The 17555-nt window shown below is 44.8% G+C and overlaps 1 protein-coding gene across 4 annotated transcripts in view; it reads left to right on the top strand.

Annotated features, from left to right (window-relative positions):
- NHEJ1 (non-homologous end joining factor 1) overlaps positions 1–17555 on the top strand; it is a 109556-nt gene that overhangs the window by 16073 nt on the left and 75928 nt on the right. For 2 of the 4 annotated variants that reach the window (XR_006415520.1, XM_044438382.1), the window contains one exon: positions 6069–6117. The exons of the other annotated variants lie outside the window; for them this stretch is intronic. Coding sequence is in view for 1 of the 2 variants with exons in the window: in XM_044438382.1 (XP_044294317.1) it covers positions 6069–6117 (49 nt within the window). In the remaining variant the exon portion in view is untranslated. The remainder of the gene's footprint in view (positions 1–6068; positions 6118–17555) is intronic. 4 annotated transcript variants of the gene reach the window in all.

Genomic DNA, 17555 nt, shown 5'->3' with positions numbered 1-17555 from the left:
CCAGCTCCTCTCATGGCATGCCTATCATGGACATATCCAGCCTATCCTTGAACATCCTCACCAATGGAGCTTCAACCACCTCCCGTGGAAGCCCATTCCATATCCTTGGGGTCCTAACTGTCAGGAAGCTATGTGCAAACTGGACTTGGGGATTGGCTTGGAAGAACTGTCTTGAGCACTAGTTTACATAATTTGCTGCTCTGGGATCACAGCCCACAAAGTTAGCTCACCCTCTGACTTGTTTAAGGCAAGATGAAAGAGGGTCAGTCAATTGCAATATCATGTAAACTGCAGGTATAAGTGCCTCTAATTCCATAGGGAAATACGATGACCCAGGACAAAAGTGACTGGGGAGAAAGTAAAAGCTGACACAGATCTTTTGAGGAGTGACTTCAGAAAGGACACTTATCAGCCATACTCTGTGATATGCAAGGGGTGAGAAATATGGACTTCAGCTTTCTGCAAAGAAGCCAATTGGGAAAGACTGGACAGTATTCCATGTTTTTCTACACTGGCTGTATGTTTATCAGCCATACATTAAATGACAGAAGCATGTACATTTCAGCTATAATTGTTTCCAGAGATGTGCCATAGTACTGCTTTCAGGACAAGCCTGTACAATCTGTGAATGGTAGAGCACCAACCATGTATGGCATGATCCCACAGAGGTCTAGGTTTTGCTGCCCATGTGGTGAGTAGCATTCAGTTTGGTGGATTCCAAATTGTGTCAGTTCATCTTGAGTGTAAATGACAGCTACGCTACCTGGAAGGCCTTGTGAACAAATAATTTTAGTTGGTTACATAGCAAGCTGCATATACCAGCCGAGACACTTGGTCCATTTAGGCCAGCAGTTTCGACACTGACTGGGAGCAGCTCTCCAGGTTTCCAGGCAGAATTAAACAAAAAAATTCTGCCTGAAGATTCCAAAGACTGACCCTGGACCTTCTGTAAGCAAAACATGTGCTCTGTCTCTGAGCTGTAGACTCTCCCTATTAACCTGCTTCTAGTAGCTCAGTAGCTCTAGCTCAGTGGTAGATTACATACCCACCCGCCCACCGAAGGTCAGCCTTTCATCTTAAGGGACTGACTAATTATCTAAAACCCCAGAGAGCCATTGTCAGTAACCGGGTTCAGATTCAACCCATAGTCAAGGATTGAATGGGTTAAATGTTGTTGCTGAAACATGGTTTATTGTGTTGTCTGAACCCAGCTGAGATAACAGACCATAGTGAATAACCCACAGTTCACAATATGATAACAAACTATGGGTTCCCTTCATTCATTCATTCATTCATTCATTCACATATTTATATGCCACCTATAACTGTCAAAGGCCTTCCTAGATGGTTTACAAGTAACAAGATATTAAGGCCTATTAAAACAGTTAAAAGAATAAAGCATCAATACAACAACAATAAAAATATTAAAAAGCCACCAGCATTCATAAGGGCTAAGTATTATTTTTTTGAAAGGCATTTCTTTGCCTGCTGCTGAAAAAAAAATACAGATGGCACCAGGTGAATTTCTCTAGGGAGGGAGTTCCAGAGATGGGTTGTTTGCACTTAAACATAGAAACACAGAGTGAGTCAGAAGGCTCCTCCCAGGCCATCTAGGCTGACCCCTGGCTCCAGCCGCCTCTGCTCATGACATCTCTACCATGTGCATGCCTAGCCTATCCTTAAACATCCTCACCAATGGGGCTTCAACCACCTTCTGTGGAAGCCCATTCCACACCCTAGGAGTCCTGACCATCAGGAAGTACTTCTTGACATCCACCTTGAAGCTTGGTTCCCTGAGCTTTGCTCCATGGGAATGCATCCTGCCCTCATCCACAGGGGGAAAAAGGTCATGACCCACCTCTGGAGGACACCCCATGACATACCTGTATGTCGCTAACAAGTCCTCTCTGTGTCTCCTCAAGGCTGAAAAGACCCAGTTCCCTCAATCTTTCCTCCTATGGCTTACTCTGCAAACCAGCCACCATCCTTGTGGCACTTTGCTGCACCAATTCCAACCTTGCTATATCTCTCTTGTAATGAGGGGCCCAGAATTGAACACAATATTCCAGCTGCAGGTGCAGCAGAGTCATACAGAGTGGCAGAAATACCTCTCTCAATCTAGAAGCCATACTTCTGGCTATGCATCCAAGGGTGGCGTTCGCCCTCTTGACCACTGCGTCACACTGCTGCCTCATGTTTAGCCTGCAGTCGACCTGCACCCAGAGATTCTTTTCACAAGTGTTGCTCTCCAGCGACTTGTCCCCTAACCTGTAGTTATGATACCCTTTCCAACCCCCAAGTGCAAGACTTTGCATTTATCTGCATTGAATGCCATCCTGTTGTCCCCCACCCACTTCCATGGTCTGTTCAGATCCTTTTGGATCTGTAGTACTTGCTCCTCAGTTGTGTCCCCCCCGCCCAATTCTAGTATCATCTGTGAATTTGATCAGCAGACTTGTCACCCCCTCTTTCAGGACATTGATGAAAAGATTGAACAGGATTGGTCTCAGGACAGAGCCCTGTGGGACCCCGCTCGTCACCAACTGCCATCCTGATGATTTCCCACTTAAACCATGGATTGTTAGAATAGCTGGGTTCAGACAACACAATAACCTACATTTCAATGACACCCATAGTTCAGTTACAATCCACACTCAAGCCATATATATTTTACCCATGACTGTGGGCTAGTATGTTGTCTGAACATTATTAGTCTGGAGTAAGATAGACCAATGATCTGTCTTGCTATGAGGCAGCTTCCTATTTTCTGGTACAAAGGATAAGGTTTATTTATTTAAAATTATTTTAAAGCTGCTTTTTAAAGACAAAGCCCTCTCAAGACAGCATACAGGATATAAACCAAACAAAAAGTATATAAACAGGCAAAATAAATTTGCTATAAACCACTATTAAAATAAAATATACAAATAAAAATGGGAAAAGATCATGAAAGCCTTTCTGAAGACCTGCAAAGAGCAGGTCTTACAAAGCGTAGATGGAAATGGGTTCTGGAGGTGCAGGACCACCACTGAAAAGGTTGCAGACCTCTCTGTTAAGAAACCATACTTCTGAGCTAAGCTTTTGAGCTTAGCTAAACTTTTGTCATAGTTGCTCCAAACACTTCCAAAAGAAGGACTACTTACTGTGCAGAATGGGCACAAGTGGCTGGAAACCTAACTTGAGAAAAACGGGATTAATACTTCAGTGCTGGATGAATAGGCAATACTAAGATTGTGAAGCCCTCATGCGCTGATAAATTAAAAGGGGGAACTATAGAAAAATGGTAAGAAGAATCTAAGAGCTCGGAAGGACGGTTTATCTGTGGAAGGGGAATGTGTGTGCATGAAATGTGTATTGTTTGGTTTGAGAAATTAACAGAAGTAGGGGTTATCAGTTCTCTCCACATCCTTAGTGAGAGTCCAAAAGAGAAAAGAGAGCATTTTAGGCTTAGTCTTGCATATACTGTTTGGGACTTAAAAAAATAATGGGGCAATGGGAGAACTTCTTAGTGGAGCAAAGTTAGGCAATACCCAGCATATTTCACTTTCCACTTCACTGTGTTACTCCACAGAAAGCTTTTTCCTGGGCATTGTGTACTGCAGCCTGCTCATCAGCCAGTCTGGACCATGAAGAACGAGTGTGCCTGTAACTTCTTGAGCTGCAGGGAAAGCCTGAACCTTGATTCAGAGATGATTTGGTTTGGCTGCTCATCTGCTAGTCACCTAGACAGAGTTGATTCAAATATAGTCTGTCCCCTGAGAAATTTCCCTGGAATATTTTTATGTATCATGGTCCTGAGTTGTGTGCTGCACCTCAGTCCATCCCTGCACGGTTAGCTCCAGCAAACAGGACGCAGAGGGTTCACGGGTCAACCTGGGCTGGACCAGAAGGATGTGCCATCAAAATAAGCAATGCTGCAGAGGAAGATAAACAAACAGGCGGCTCCACAACGTGTCCGTCACTGTAGTAGCTGGGCAGGCTGAGCAGGCAATGGGACAGAGAGCATGGACATCTGCGCGAGAGCACCCACCCACTGACGTCAGTAAGTGCTGGGTCAAAGCTGCTGTTAGCACAGCTGGGCAGGCTGTCTGGGAGGAAGGGCTCCCTCTGCGGCATTAGGGTTCAGAGGACCTTGACCATGGGTGTCTTGAAAATTAGATGGAGACCAGAAAACCAGGACTGAGCAAGCCAATCTGAAGTGTCCAGTTGTGGTATAGTGTTGCCTTTCCCTTGCCCTGCATGATGAAGAGGCCAGAGATTAAGGGTGAAAGAACTTATTACATGGTTTTTTTAAAAAAAGGTATACCAAATATGAGATGAATTGACTGTATTAGGGAAGTCTCATGAATGAAGTCTTGAATTTGGAAGAGCAGGGCTGTCACGGGTAGTTCATTTTGGCAGGCTTTCATTCATAGGGCGACTGTATGTTGCAGCCAACTTAATGGCACATAACAACAAGAACCCAGGTATACCAGGCAATCTGGTCATATTATTACTCCCAGCAAACTCTGGGACCTGGCCTTAGGACAGAGGGTATGAAGAAGAAAGCTCATAATATATTCTTGGTACCCTCACCAAATCGCAATTGCAATTTGGTGGACTCCATGACAGTTAATAGAATATAAAAGCCATCAGTATAATACTGCTCAGAGAACTTAGGCTATTGGATGGTAGAAAAATGTAACAAACAATCATCTATAGTGTAGCTATGTAAAGCAGTTCTAAATTGGATGGCTGGACAGAAGCCTGTGGAGGGTTTTGTGCTGTGAGCGTGCTACTGTAGGATGGGGTTGCTCTGGCAGGCACCCAAACCTTTCTTGGTGGGAAGTATGCTTGGGACAAGAGGATGAGACAATCCCCCCTTTTAATCCACGGTAGCCTCACATCAGCTGAAGTTGCATGAGCTGAAAATTCTGGGAGAACGCTCTCGTTCTTGAATTGGTAAGGTCCTGAGCTCAGCATTGCCTCAGCCAACACCTGCCTATTCCTTTGCTCAGCTCCCTGGCCCTTCATTTTTATTGGGGCTAAAAATACTCCCCTTAGAGAAGCAGCTATTGTCTGGCTGGCAGCACTGAGTGATCCTCCTCATGCGTTACAGATGGCCGTGGCAGTTGCCCTCAGCCTGCTGCCAGCTCCCTTTGCAGAGCGGGAGGGAGAGGAAGCTCCTGTTCCTCCTGCCTCCTTCCTTTAGGGGAATGTTTTTCTTTAGCAAAAGGTGTCTGTGGTTTGCTGCTTGGAGAAGCAGGGAAGCGGGGTTTTCTGGGAAAACACGGCCATTTCCAGAGCTGAGGGGTGCACCACCTGCAGCAGCGGGCAAGTAAAAAAGGCTGTAGACTTTCTCTTGGCCCCCTCCTGCATCACTTGGCTGAGTTGAGGGTGAAGGAGAGGGAAGGGGCCACCTTTTGAATTATGATACTCCTCTTTTTTTAAAGGACCATCAGCAATCATGGATAGGAAATCACCTTTGTGGCTTCCATAGGACCCATAGGACTTGAACTCCTCTGTTCTGAGATGGCTTGTCATACAGAAGTGTTGATGAGAGGGCTAGAGAATTAGAGGCAGGTTCTGATTTGTGCTCAGCTATATGAAGCTCACGTTGGAGCCAGTCGCAGCCTAACCCACTCACACTATTGCTGTGAAACGAAAACTGGAGGGAAATGCCAACCCTAAACTTCTTGCAGGCATGCAGGATACACAGTCTACCACTTGTAAAGATTGTAATGGTCAGGTGTGATCCATTAAAGCCTTTGGTGGGTTGGCAGTTACTCCATATTGTTATGATGCCATGATACTTGATTTCCAGTTTGACTGAGATTGTGTAGGATAAAAGAGAAGCATACCTGGTAGTTATCAGTGAGTATCTGGCCCTCTTCTGCCAGCTTAATAACTGTCTTATTTTTAGTAATGCAAAGCTGGTGATCTCCCAGAGCCCTTTCAAGGAGACTCTTCTAAGCTGTTAGGAGGAAATCGCTCATCCTCAGATTTTAAAGGGCTGGTTTCATTGTAAGGTCATCCTGAGCTAACTTATTTGAGAAAGTTAAACTTGTTGATCTTGTGTTCTTTGCCAGGCTGCTCCAGGTTGTAAACAGATTCCTTACTACTGTGGTCTTGCCTCAAGTAAGTTCCAGACCTTTTATCCAACCTTGATTCCACCTTTGCCAGTGATTCCTGAGGCCATTATAGCAGGTTTTGGTGGAAGCTGGAAAAGAGGGACCAGCTTGCTTTCCAAAGATTCTTTCTTCTTCATATTAGTGCTTTAGAGCCAATTCAAACATGCAGAAATGGTGTGTGGTACTGTTCTTCCTGGACTGTACCACTTCAGACTGCATATGAGGGATTATATATTTGAGCAGTCCCCACATGACAGGTCTCTTTGTACTTCAAATGCTAATCCTAGACATAGGGAGGTTTTGTGTGAGGCAGTATTTAAACATGGGACACCCTTCGTTCCTGCCAGCAGTGCGAAACAGACCAGTCCAGGAGAGCAGTCCCAGATGCTGTTTCTCCACTTTTGAACTGGCGCGAGGGTGTCCGTAGTCATGTTTCCACCCAAACACAGTTCCTGCTATTGGATGCAAGGTTGATGATCATTTTCTTTTCTTTTAAGTAACTGTTTAGATCTCATGGTTATGAGAACAGTTGATTAGGACTATAGGAGGCTGTCTTATATTGAATGAGATTATTGGCCCATCTGGTTCTCCACTGTCCACATTGACTGGGTTCAAACAACACAATAACCCACACCCAAGGATTGAGTATGGTTTCTTGCTGAACCATGGGTGGTTGTTGAAATGTGCCTTATGTTGTCTAAACTCAGCTGTGCTAACCAAGCATGCTATGTTAACTAAGAGCAACCTAAGAAGAGAATCCATGATTTCTGTTAGGTTGTGAACTGTGGATTGTTTATAGTTAAGAAACCTTGATATGTTAGCACTGCTGGGTTCAGACAACATGGCTGCCCATGTTTCAACAACAACCCACTACCTAATGACAACCCACACTTGATCCAGACTTAAGCCTTGAATGTGGGGTATCAAGTTGTGTGAGTCTGCTAAATGATCGAAAGCAGCAATCCAGGGTTTCAGAGAGGAGTTTTCTTCAGCTATATGCAGTGATGTTGGGGGCTGAATCAGGGACCTTCCGCATGCAAAGGGTGTGCTCTGCCACTCAGCCTAGCTTGGAAGTGTGGGGCAACGCCTGTTGCAAGCTCAGAAGGGAGAATTAAGTTACATTGGGTTCCTAGCAGTCAAGGTATAAGGTTGCCTAGCTAATTGCCTTCCCTGACTAGCATAGGTTTAATTTGCATCATTAAGACAAGCTGCAGATTGCAGCCTTTCTCAGCATGGATTTTTCTGATTTTACTTATTGAAGCACAAAGTGCACAGAGTCCTGCTTTGCACCCTTTCCACAAATGGAAGTTCATACAGCTGTTCCCAGATACAGAGAGAGAATCGTGATGAAAAGCATGTCAGCACAGAAAAGTACTAGTGAGCTCATGAGTGCGAAGCCAAGGAGAGAGGTGATCCTCGTCAATGCACAGTTTCATGCAAGGCCCAGTGGCTGAGGGCAGGGTTGCCCCAGCTACAGCTCCGCAGGGGGCTGAGTATGTATTCCTGCTCCCACATGGCATGCGTTTATGCCTCTTCTGCCCCATCTGTTTGCCATTCAGGCGTCTGTCAGAGGGTGAGCCACTGTATTTATTTATTGATTTAGGCATAATCAGGTGAGGCGGGAGCTGGCTCAGTGGAGCAACCGCAGTCCGTTTACCCTGGCTTGTGAGTCAGCTGGGCTGCATGTTGCTGAAACCAGACTGGGCACAGCAGCCCCTGAAATAGAGGCCAGACCACAGGCTTGAGAATAAACCCCCGTGGCAGGAGCAGCAAGGCCCTCATTGGCCGTGGGCCTGGGGTGTGCTGCTGCCAAACCTGGGTTCCTTTCTATGGGATCCATTCTTGAAATACGGCGTGAGTCACAGGCATGTGCATCTGAATGGGGTGCTCTGCTTGTATGCCTTGCAGGGTGGAGGATGTGTGGGCTGGCCAAGTCATGAGTCGGGGCAGTGGCTATTACATCATTTAGTGTTTGAGGCCTTCTGGCCATGCCCCAGCTGCTACTGCTAGCCAGGAAGAGCTCTGCCTCATTACCTTTCTTTCCAAGGCATCCTGTGGATAGAATCTAGTCCTTAAGCTATTGCTCTTAAATGTTCTCTCTAATGCATGGGCAGGAGATGAACTCTTAATTCCCCATCTTTTCTCTTGATACCAGGGCACACAGGCAAAGGTACATTGGCTTAATCTGGGTTTGCTTGCGTGCTTGCGTGTGCATGTGTGTGCGTGCGTGTGTCTTAACAAAAGAAAAAAGTCAGATCACTGGTCTGTACATACGTCTGTTTTATGTCCTTCCAGTAGGCAGCAACTGACCTTCCTGAGATGAGGCAGGGCATCTCACAATCAAGGAGGGCCTTGCAAGAAAGCAGAGGGTCCTGACTATAGTTGAAGCCATAGTGTGCAGCATTAGTGTGCGGCATCAAGGCCACATTAGCTTCCTCATCTAGGAGCAGAGCTTTGGGTATGCTCTGTGGTATGGGAGTAAGCTGTGTTTTTGGTTGCTTTTAAACCTCAATCAGGCAGGCTCAGAAATCGGGGCGGGGGGCGGGCTTGAATAGAGCTTCCCGTAGTTGAGAGAGAGCACACATACGTTTCTACCAGCTCCCTCTTCTTGTCATCTTGTCCCTGATTATGCCAGCTCTGTCTCTCTCCACATCCACTCCTGTTGCCACCTGCAAACTTTTTTGCAACTTGGCCAAAAGAGTTCAGTTTGGATCCAAATCCCAAATGTATGAAGGATTCATTAAATCTGGATGGAGGGGAAGTGCATTCCAAGTTCTGCCTTGGGTAAAATGCTTTATGGCAGAATTAAGTAACCTGCTGCATTCCAGATGATTTGGACTACAACTCCCGTAATCCTCAACCACTTATCATTGCTGGCTGTGGTGTATGGGAGTTTATTTATTAATTTATTTAGTTGCAACAATTCAAAGCATGCTGGCTAGGAATACTGGGAATTGTGGGTTTGTTTCTGGCTAAAAATACATAGGATTGAGGGCTTAATTGCTATCCCACATTTCTTCCAAAATTGGCGCTGAACATAGCTAAATCAATCCCAGGATATTTCTGGGACACCAGATTGTCTATCCCTGCTCAAGGAGATGTGAGTGACCACAGCCATGGACAAAGAGACCATGCAACATGAAGTGCCAGATTGTACCAGGTTCTCTGCCTCCAGCTAGTCACAGCTCTCAATTCTCGGTTGTGACGATGTTGCTTGTGTCACTTATATTAATGTCATGCTAAGGTTTGGATCTCTGGAACAAGAATATCATTGAGGGAAGCTTGGAGCAGCAAGTTGGTTCCAAGCTGGTGGAGGCACATGCTGCATAAATCTGGCCTCAGGGAAACATATTCTCCAAGTGTGCAAATCTAGCAGAGACGGCTTCAGTAATGCCAGAACTGGATCTGGACTCTTTGCCAGTATGTGAATCAGAATGCCAGCAGTGACGCCTGTTACCCTACTTTTCTGCGATTCCACCTTTCTACTTCCATTCAGCAACATCCACCTTCTTGAGAAGGTGTGATACAGTGTTTTCTTTATGGGTATGGGAAGAAATGCTGAAAAGGAAGATTCCCTCCACTACTAAGCAGCATCTGTTTGCAACTCAGCATATCAGGCCCATGTGTCTTGCGCTTTCCTTGCTAGATGTCACAGTGGCAGGAGACTGAACCATTTGTGGGTTCTTCTCTCCCTTCATGTGCAGTATACATCTTGGTCGAGGAGCCGCTCCATTGATGGAACTTCTCCTTACCACCCTCGTGGAATTACTCAGACAAGACAAGTCAGTGCGTGTGCGCGCATGTGCATGCATGTGTACAATGCATAATTTATTTACAGCTTGCAGATATTTATTTAGAGGGAGACAGACCTACATGCATGTGTATCTGTAACATTTATATACTTTTACTGCTGTGACGTGCAGATGTAAATATGATCAAGGGGTGAGTGCTGTAATAGTCAGCCTAACACCTCCATATCAAAGCGTGTTGTGGCTGACCAAGCTACCACTGGAGACAATTTGGCCTTCCACTCCGTCAGAACTTCTCTGGGGGCTGAAAGCATGTCTCCTTTGCTTGCTTGCCGAAGGATACTGACTCACCTGAATGTGTTTTGGACAGGAAGAGTATTGTAGGGCATTACTTGTATAGAAGGGGTACTTGTACCCCTCAGACAAGCTGCCTGGTCTTTCAAGAAGGAACAGAAGCCTCTTGTGTGTCCCAGCAACCTGCCATTTCATATAGGCTCCTTCGTGCCCTATTAGACATCATCTCCTGGCTCTAGAAGGTGACCACAACTTTTCTGAAGACCTTGAGTCCTACCTCAGTGTCATGGCATCCACCTGTGTGTTTTTGGGAGGGACAGGGCAACACAAAGTCTGTCAGATGTTTCATATTTACAAACTTGAATATGATCTAGATGGTTAGGAGATTGGAGGCAAGAAAGTTGGAATGGAGTGGCATCAAATTAAAAGGTAGATTTCCCTTTGGCTTCCCAGACTCCCAGTTGAAACATCTATGCTCAGCCAACGCTCTTGAAAGCAGCTGCTGAGGAACAACGATCTGATGAGATGCACCTGAACATCTTTTTACACATATGTGAGTGGTGCCCCCAGTTCACAGTGTAGAATTTGGCTGCATTTGCTGTGTGGACAGCTGTACAATCAAGGGTAGGCTGTGTGTGGCCGCCGTGTTGCTCATGACTTGCTGATACATTTCGTGAGTGTTCTCACATCCTGGTGTAATTTAACTGCAGTGGTATCCTTTCTGCCCATCTTGTCCTCTGGTGCTGTAAGCACCTGCACCCACCTGAAGACTGTGTTGTGTATTCAGCTGTGGTGCTTTCACTTCAGTGCCAACAAAGAGACTGGTTGTGCATCTGCGGCTACAGCCTGTTACAGCAGAGATCAGCCTGGTAGCTCTCTGTACATTTGCACTCCGTGTCATTTCTATATGTTACTGGCATCACTCTGGCCCCTTGGCTAATCCATTTTGTTCTAGAAAAGGCAGCAGAACCAGAGGCAGGGAGGCTGCCAGGAACATGAAGAAAGCCCTGGGTAGTTGCAAAGAGGTTAGAATCTAATTGTCTGTGCATCTCCTCCACTGATTAAATTAAAGAGAGTTGCTGTCATGGCATTGCAGATGTAAATGCCTACTGATTGGCAAATCAGCTAACCAGCAAGGATACCTGTAAATTGGCCAATCCAGAGCCTTGGAGCAATCCTTAAACATTTCCATCCCTAAAACAGATCAAGGGACTTTTATACTTGAGGACTCTTTGCAATACCGTTAAAAACCTATACCTCCACTCCATGATCTCCCATAGAAATGTTCAAGGTAACCAACTTTCAAGGAGCCAGTTTTTCTTTCATTTCCTACTTGTTCCCCCATTTTTTCCCTGTCCGTGAGTCTAGCCTTATAGCCATGGAGTTCTTATGCTCTTTGTTCTGAAGCCTGTAACTTCCCTTGATTAGGGTTGGATCATGTTCTTCCTTTTCATTTGGGCACACTTCACATTTGTGGATTTGGCTGTTTCTGTACAACTGAGCACTCAAGAGCACCCCAGCGGCTTGAGGCTTTTGCCACATTGTGAATTGTAACCCAAAGCTGGGAGATCTGATGATAGCCTACTTTTATTTTCTCAAGTATCTGTGACCAACCAAGATTTGAGATCCTTTTTGTTCCCCTCTCTCTGAAACAAGGTAATTATAACCGCATCAACTTTGATTCTTTTCCTTTGCTCTCTGAATCTGTTTATTCTCCTGTGCAGTCACCATTTCCCCCTAGACCCAAGTTTGCCTTTGGCATGCATCTTTCCAAACCTCTGCATTGCTATTTCCATAGTGCCTCCTTCCACATTTAGCAGACTTCAGCTTCTCTCCATTTACATCTTCTGCTGTCTTAGGATTTAGACAGAAAAAAGAACTACAACTTCCAGCATCCTACAAGCCAGCAATGACTTTTTTTGACTGTACATGTATAAAATTGCCTCCCTAAAGTTAGAAATAGTACACTGCGTCCTGTATTTAGGAGCTGATAAACTAACTGATTTTTTTCTTTTTTTGGTGGTGGTGGGGGGCATTATAATAAAAGCTAGTATTCTTTGACTTTAGTGATTGTTGAACAGCTTCTCCCACTTTCAAATGGAGTGTTTCTTCCTGCATCCAGCCTTGACCCATATACACTTGCAAGTTTGTGTATGCATGTAGATGGAGGAATAAGGAATGGTGGCATTGTTTGTTCATAGACAATCATGTTGGAACCTAGTATTTGCAGGAAGCAGCAAGAAGAATCTGCCTGTGCCAGTGTGGCTTGTTTGGGTTCAAATACCAGACAATTCCATGGCAAGTTAAGAAACAGGAATCTCACTATACAATAATACATTTTCATGGCAGTCATTCACCACCATTATCTTTAGTAGGGATAACTCTCCTGGAGGAATGAGTCCTGTAAAACTAGCAAGTAAATTATAGATAACCTTTGTTTTACATTTGATGCTTATTTATTTCATAGATATTTTATCCTACTTGTTCTGCCATTATATGAGATCATAGATAGCATTTCATGTTCTTTTTCTCAAACCAGTGATAAATTGACTCTGATTCTCATATAGAAGCAGGCCACTACAGCCATATTTTTCTCAGCTGCAGTCATTTCAAAGATCTTAGATAAAAATTATCTTTCTGGCTCCCAACCCCTGGAAAAGAAAAAGTCATTTCACACATTACAAAGCTGCAAACCTGACCCTGCTGGCATGTTCATTTAGTGAAGCACACAGTCAATATTCAGTGTGTGTATCATCCTTAGTACACATATTTTTACATTTCTGTTTTGCACCTGCACTTAAGAACATGTAAGCATACGTCTAAAAATGGAATATGCGCATAAGCTCTTAATTTTATAGGTTTTGTGGATCATATGTGATTTATTGGAGAACTGTGGTAGCTTGGATACCTAAGTTTTGTGCACTTCTGCAAGTAATGTGTTCTGGATGCTGTGCTTTTTCAGCATCCATGCAAGATGATCAGCAACATTTCAAAGTTCATTTGCAGTGGAAGTCAAGCCTCATCTGAAGGACTTGTCATATATGCCATCTCATTTGAAGTGCTGTTTTGATATAGGCATCTCTAAATGGGTCCTTCTCTTTACAAACCTAGGAAATCAGCTTGTCTCCGAAAATATAGAAACATAGAAACCGAGCAAGTCAGAAGGGGTTTCCCGGGCCATCTAATCTGACCTCCAGCTCCAGCTGGCTCCGCTCACGACATGCCCACCATGTGCATGTCCAGCCTATCTTTGAACACCCGCACCGATGGGGCCTCAACGACCTCTCATGGAAGCCCATTCCACACCCTCGGGGTCCTGACTGTCAGGAAGTGCTTCCTGGCATCCAAACGGAACCTTGGCTCCCTGAGCTTTGCTCCATTGGAGCACATCCTGCCTTCCTCTGCAGGGGAGAACAGGTCTCTACCCATCTTCATGTGACATCCCCTCACATACCTGTATGTCGCCAACATATCCCCTCTGACTCTCCTCTTCTCCAGGCTGAAGAGACCCAGTTCCCTCAGTCTCGCCTCATACCCCATCCCCTGCAAACCAGCCACCAACCTTGTGGCCCTACGCTGCACTGACTCTAACCTGGCTATATCCTTTCTGTAATGAGGGGCCCAAAGCTGAACACAATACTCCAATTGTGAGTGCACCGGCATCATGTAGAGTGGTAGTAATACCTCTCTTGATCTAGAAGCCACACTTCTGGCTATGCAACCAAGGGTGGCATTCCCCCTCTTGACCACTGCATCACACTGCTGACTCATGTTTAGCCTGCAGTCAATCAGCATGCTTATTTTTTATTTTATAACCTTTTATACAACTTCTGTTTCCGATATGCCCAGAACATAAATGTTTGCCTGTCTAGGTCTATCTCTGCTATTACAATGGCTAAAAGCTAAAAATGGAAGAGAGCATTTTTAGGTGGCTGGCTTCTCAAATGTGCTTTGGGGTGGATAAGACTCCACACTGGGCAAATTAAATATGGGCTGTCCATCAGCTCTCTTCCCTATGGTTTTACCTCTCATCCTTGACTAGCTAGTTCTGATCCTGGGATCATGGTGTGGGTCTCCTGGAGTGCCACTTGGAGTTGGGCAAAATGTGAGGGATGTAAAGGTTCAGTCTTGACTGAGCCAGAACATGTGAGGCTCTTCTGTGCTTGTTGGGGAGGAGGGTGGGCTCACTGGGGAGAGAGCTCTTCCAAATCCCAACCCCAGACAGGAGGATATTGGAGAAATCCTAGCCGCAGACCCCATCCCTCAGAGGGCCTGCCCCTCAGCCCCTTTGGCCAGATGAAGTGGCCATTCTTCTGCCAACGTGCGTGTGCCCAGACTGTCCCATTCTGTGACTGTACAGCACACATGGCTAAATATATATCCCCATGTGGAGAGTTCAGAGGGTCTATGAGATGTTCTGTCTCTATGGCCCCTTTTCATGCCTGGTGCTAATGAGATTCGCGTCTTTCCCAAGCTGATGTTTTGTGGGCCAAGGGGCCTTTTCAACTGGATGGGCTTTGGCATAGTCATGGCAAATATTTACCAAAAAAAGGGACATACCATATAAATTTAGAGTCCTGAAAATAGAGAGAGAGAGAGAGACAGAGAGAGAGAGAGAGAGACAGAGAGAAAGGGGTGTGGGGGAGAAAGCGAGAGAGAAAGACCAAACCAGAAAATACAGCCTGGTCTGTTCAAGAGCAAAGGAGTAAAAATGGAGAGATAAAACGAGCAAAACCTCGGCAGTAAAAACAGCATCTTGGTAAATAGTCTATTAAAAACCCTGCTGACCTGCTTTATGGCTTTCTTGGCTGCCATTCAGCAGGCACCGGGGGAAGGTAGCAGGAGCCGGCGGGCGGGTGCTTACGCTCCCCCCTTGGAGTGGGGCGTTAAATTTAGCCACATAATGACGGCCCTGAGGAAGCAGCCTCTTGTCGGCCACGCAGTAATTACTGCTTCCCTTATGCATTTTATTTTTCTTATTACGTTGCCTCCTTTCCCCAAATGGTGCAAGAATTGCCCAAGGGCAGTGATTGGCTGTATGCCTCCATCAGGACTGCAGCTTCAGTGAGAATTTGGGCTGAACCTGGGGCAGTGCTGGGATGGGGGCGAGAGGAAGATGTCCTTTGAGGCCTTGGGTATGTTAATGTTGTTGCTCTGAAGGATGATAGGTTATAGTAGCCTTCCCCAGTCTGGTGTCCTCTGAATAGTTCAGACTGCAACTTCCATGATCCAGAGACTCTAGGAGATGCTTGCCTGGTTAGGGATGCTGAGAACTATAGTTCAACATATCAGGTCAGAAGCACTCCCAGACTTCTTTTTCCTGCTGCCCATTTCTTTGAAGCAAGGACTTCAAGTCTATCATATCTGATTGCAGGGTGGGTAGATTTAAATAGCCACCAAATACAACTGATTTAAATTATTAATTGAAATGAAGTTTCCACATGTTAGAACACTCATATTCCCTGAATAAATGAGCACACCATTTGGTTGCTGCTATAATTAAAACATATTTGTTTGCATTAAATAGAGACTTGATATTACTAGGATCACGGTGCAAAAACTGTGATCATGGAACTAACATGTATTTTTACTGCAGTGTTATATGTGCTTTAGGAACAAGGGACTAGTTGTGAATTTAATAGATTTCGTTGTACAGTGCACAAAACAAGATCACCTAGTCAAGGCTAAGAATGCAATCCTATGCACAAGAGTCTGTACTTAGTGGAACTTCCTTTGGAGTGGCTGCTTTGGGCAACAAGGGGGTGTTCCATATTGTGGGACAGAAAGGCAGGATATGACTGCTTTAATACAGACATACAGACATACATAGAACTGGACTGAAAGCACTGGCAAAAGTGAAGCAAAAATCAGTTATGTTTTTCCTGCTTGCACAAGAAGTTATCTAAAGATTAAAACTGCCATGAAGCCTACAGATTAAAGCATTGTGTGGACATATATGGAAGAATTTGGCTATGTTTCTTGTTCATATTTGCTGGATTAATTCTATCTTGTTCAGATCTTTCCCAAATTAGCAGGGCAGAACAATGTTTCTCCATGAAAGTATGCGTATCCCCTGTTTGTTTGATAGTCATAATCATTCATAATTTAAGAAATTTATCACAAAGCTCAGAGAGCTTCAAATAAGAATGCAAGACTACACATAGGAGCTTTGTGGATATCCTGATGAAATACAGAATTGCATTTCTTACATATTAGCAGCCATGTTGATGTGCTACTTTCCGGATCCAATAAATTATTGGGTCTGTTGTGCCTTATGGTACAATCCAATGCTTGCTTAGAAAGATAAAGCCCTACAACTGCCAGCATTCCCCAGACAGCCACTTAGGATTTTTTTTTTTGTGGGGGTCTGAACTTGCATAGGATTGCACCCTACTTAACTTTTCAGGTCAACCACTGTCAGTATTTTCTCAGTGCCAGTATTTTCTCATTCTGTTTCACTGGGCTGAGTCTTTACTTTCAGAGATTAGAAATATGTTTCTATCTTTTGTTCGCTCTTCCCAAAGAAGCAATATAGTTGAAACATGAAACAGTACTGAGCTGTAGTCTTTTTGTCACTTGTGCTACTATATTATACTCTCTAGTGCAAGCAACCTCTGTTGTTGTTATGTGCCATCAGCATTCCTATTTTAAATAAGTCAGAAATACGCAACAGACGTTCCCTGTTTTCTGTTGAATTGCCATGCATGGTGGGAACTATTCAATATAACTGACCCTATAACATTGCTTACTGAGCACATGTGAGACACCGTGCATCAGTCACAAAGACATCACACCTCTCCAAAGCTGGACACGATGCCCGTTTCTAAGTAAGCTTCTGTTAATTCAACCTAAAAGTGGCATTTGCCTCTCTCTACCCCACCAACATCACACTACTGTGATGTATTGTCAAATTTGCACGTATGGTTCAGTGTATGATCTCTATTAAATAAACTTTTTAGTGTTTTCAGAGGCAATTTATCAGAGTCCTGCTGAGTGTTGAATATTTTTCCAGTGGTACTGTATTTGCAAATCTTCAAGCACAGGAGTTCTGTTGGTTGGTTCTGGTTTTTATGTAGCAGGATGGAGTCAGACCAAAGTTCTTTCAGCAGCAGCCTCTTGCTCTTTCTGCGCAAGAGAAACAAGCTTTATGCTTTTCACCTTTCCCATTGCTAGTCTATATAAGCCTCCTTGACTTTTGGGGCCGGAGGTCAGAGGGGAACGGCTTGTGCTTGCACTGGTGCAGTTGGGGGACACTTTTAGGCTGGGCAGCAACATTCCAGGAAAGGTCTCGTACTTCTGGTTGTTTTCTCAAAACAAAGGAAGCAGCCTTGCATTGCTGGAAGTCGCGTGCTTGGGTTGTGCTGCCTTGTTATCATCCGATAACCTGACGACCCTGTCGCTG

This window comes from Varanus komodoensis, unplaced genomic scaffold (assembly GCF_004798865.1).
Source record: "Varanus komodoensis strain SLA01 unplaced genomic scaffold, ASM479886v1 scaffold32, whole genome shotgun sequence".
Lineage (NCBI taxonomy): Eukaryota > Metazoa > Chordata > Lepidosauria > Squamata > Varanidae > Varanus > Varanus komodoensis.
This window is presented reverse-complemented; position numbering and strand designations above follow the sequence as displayed.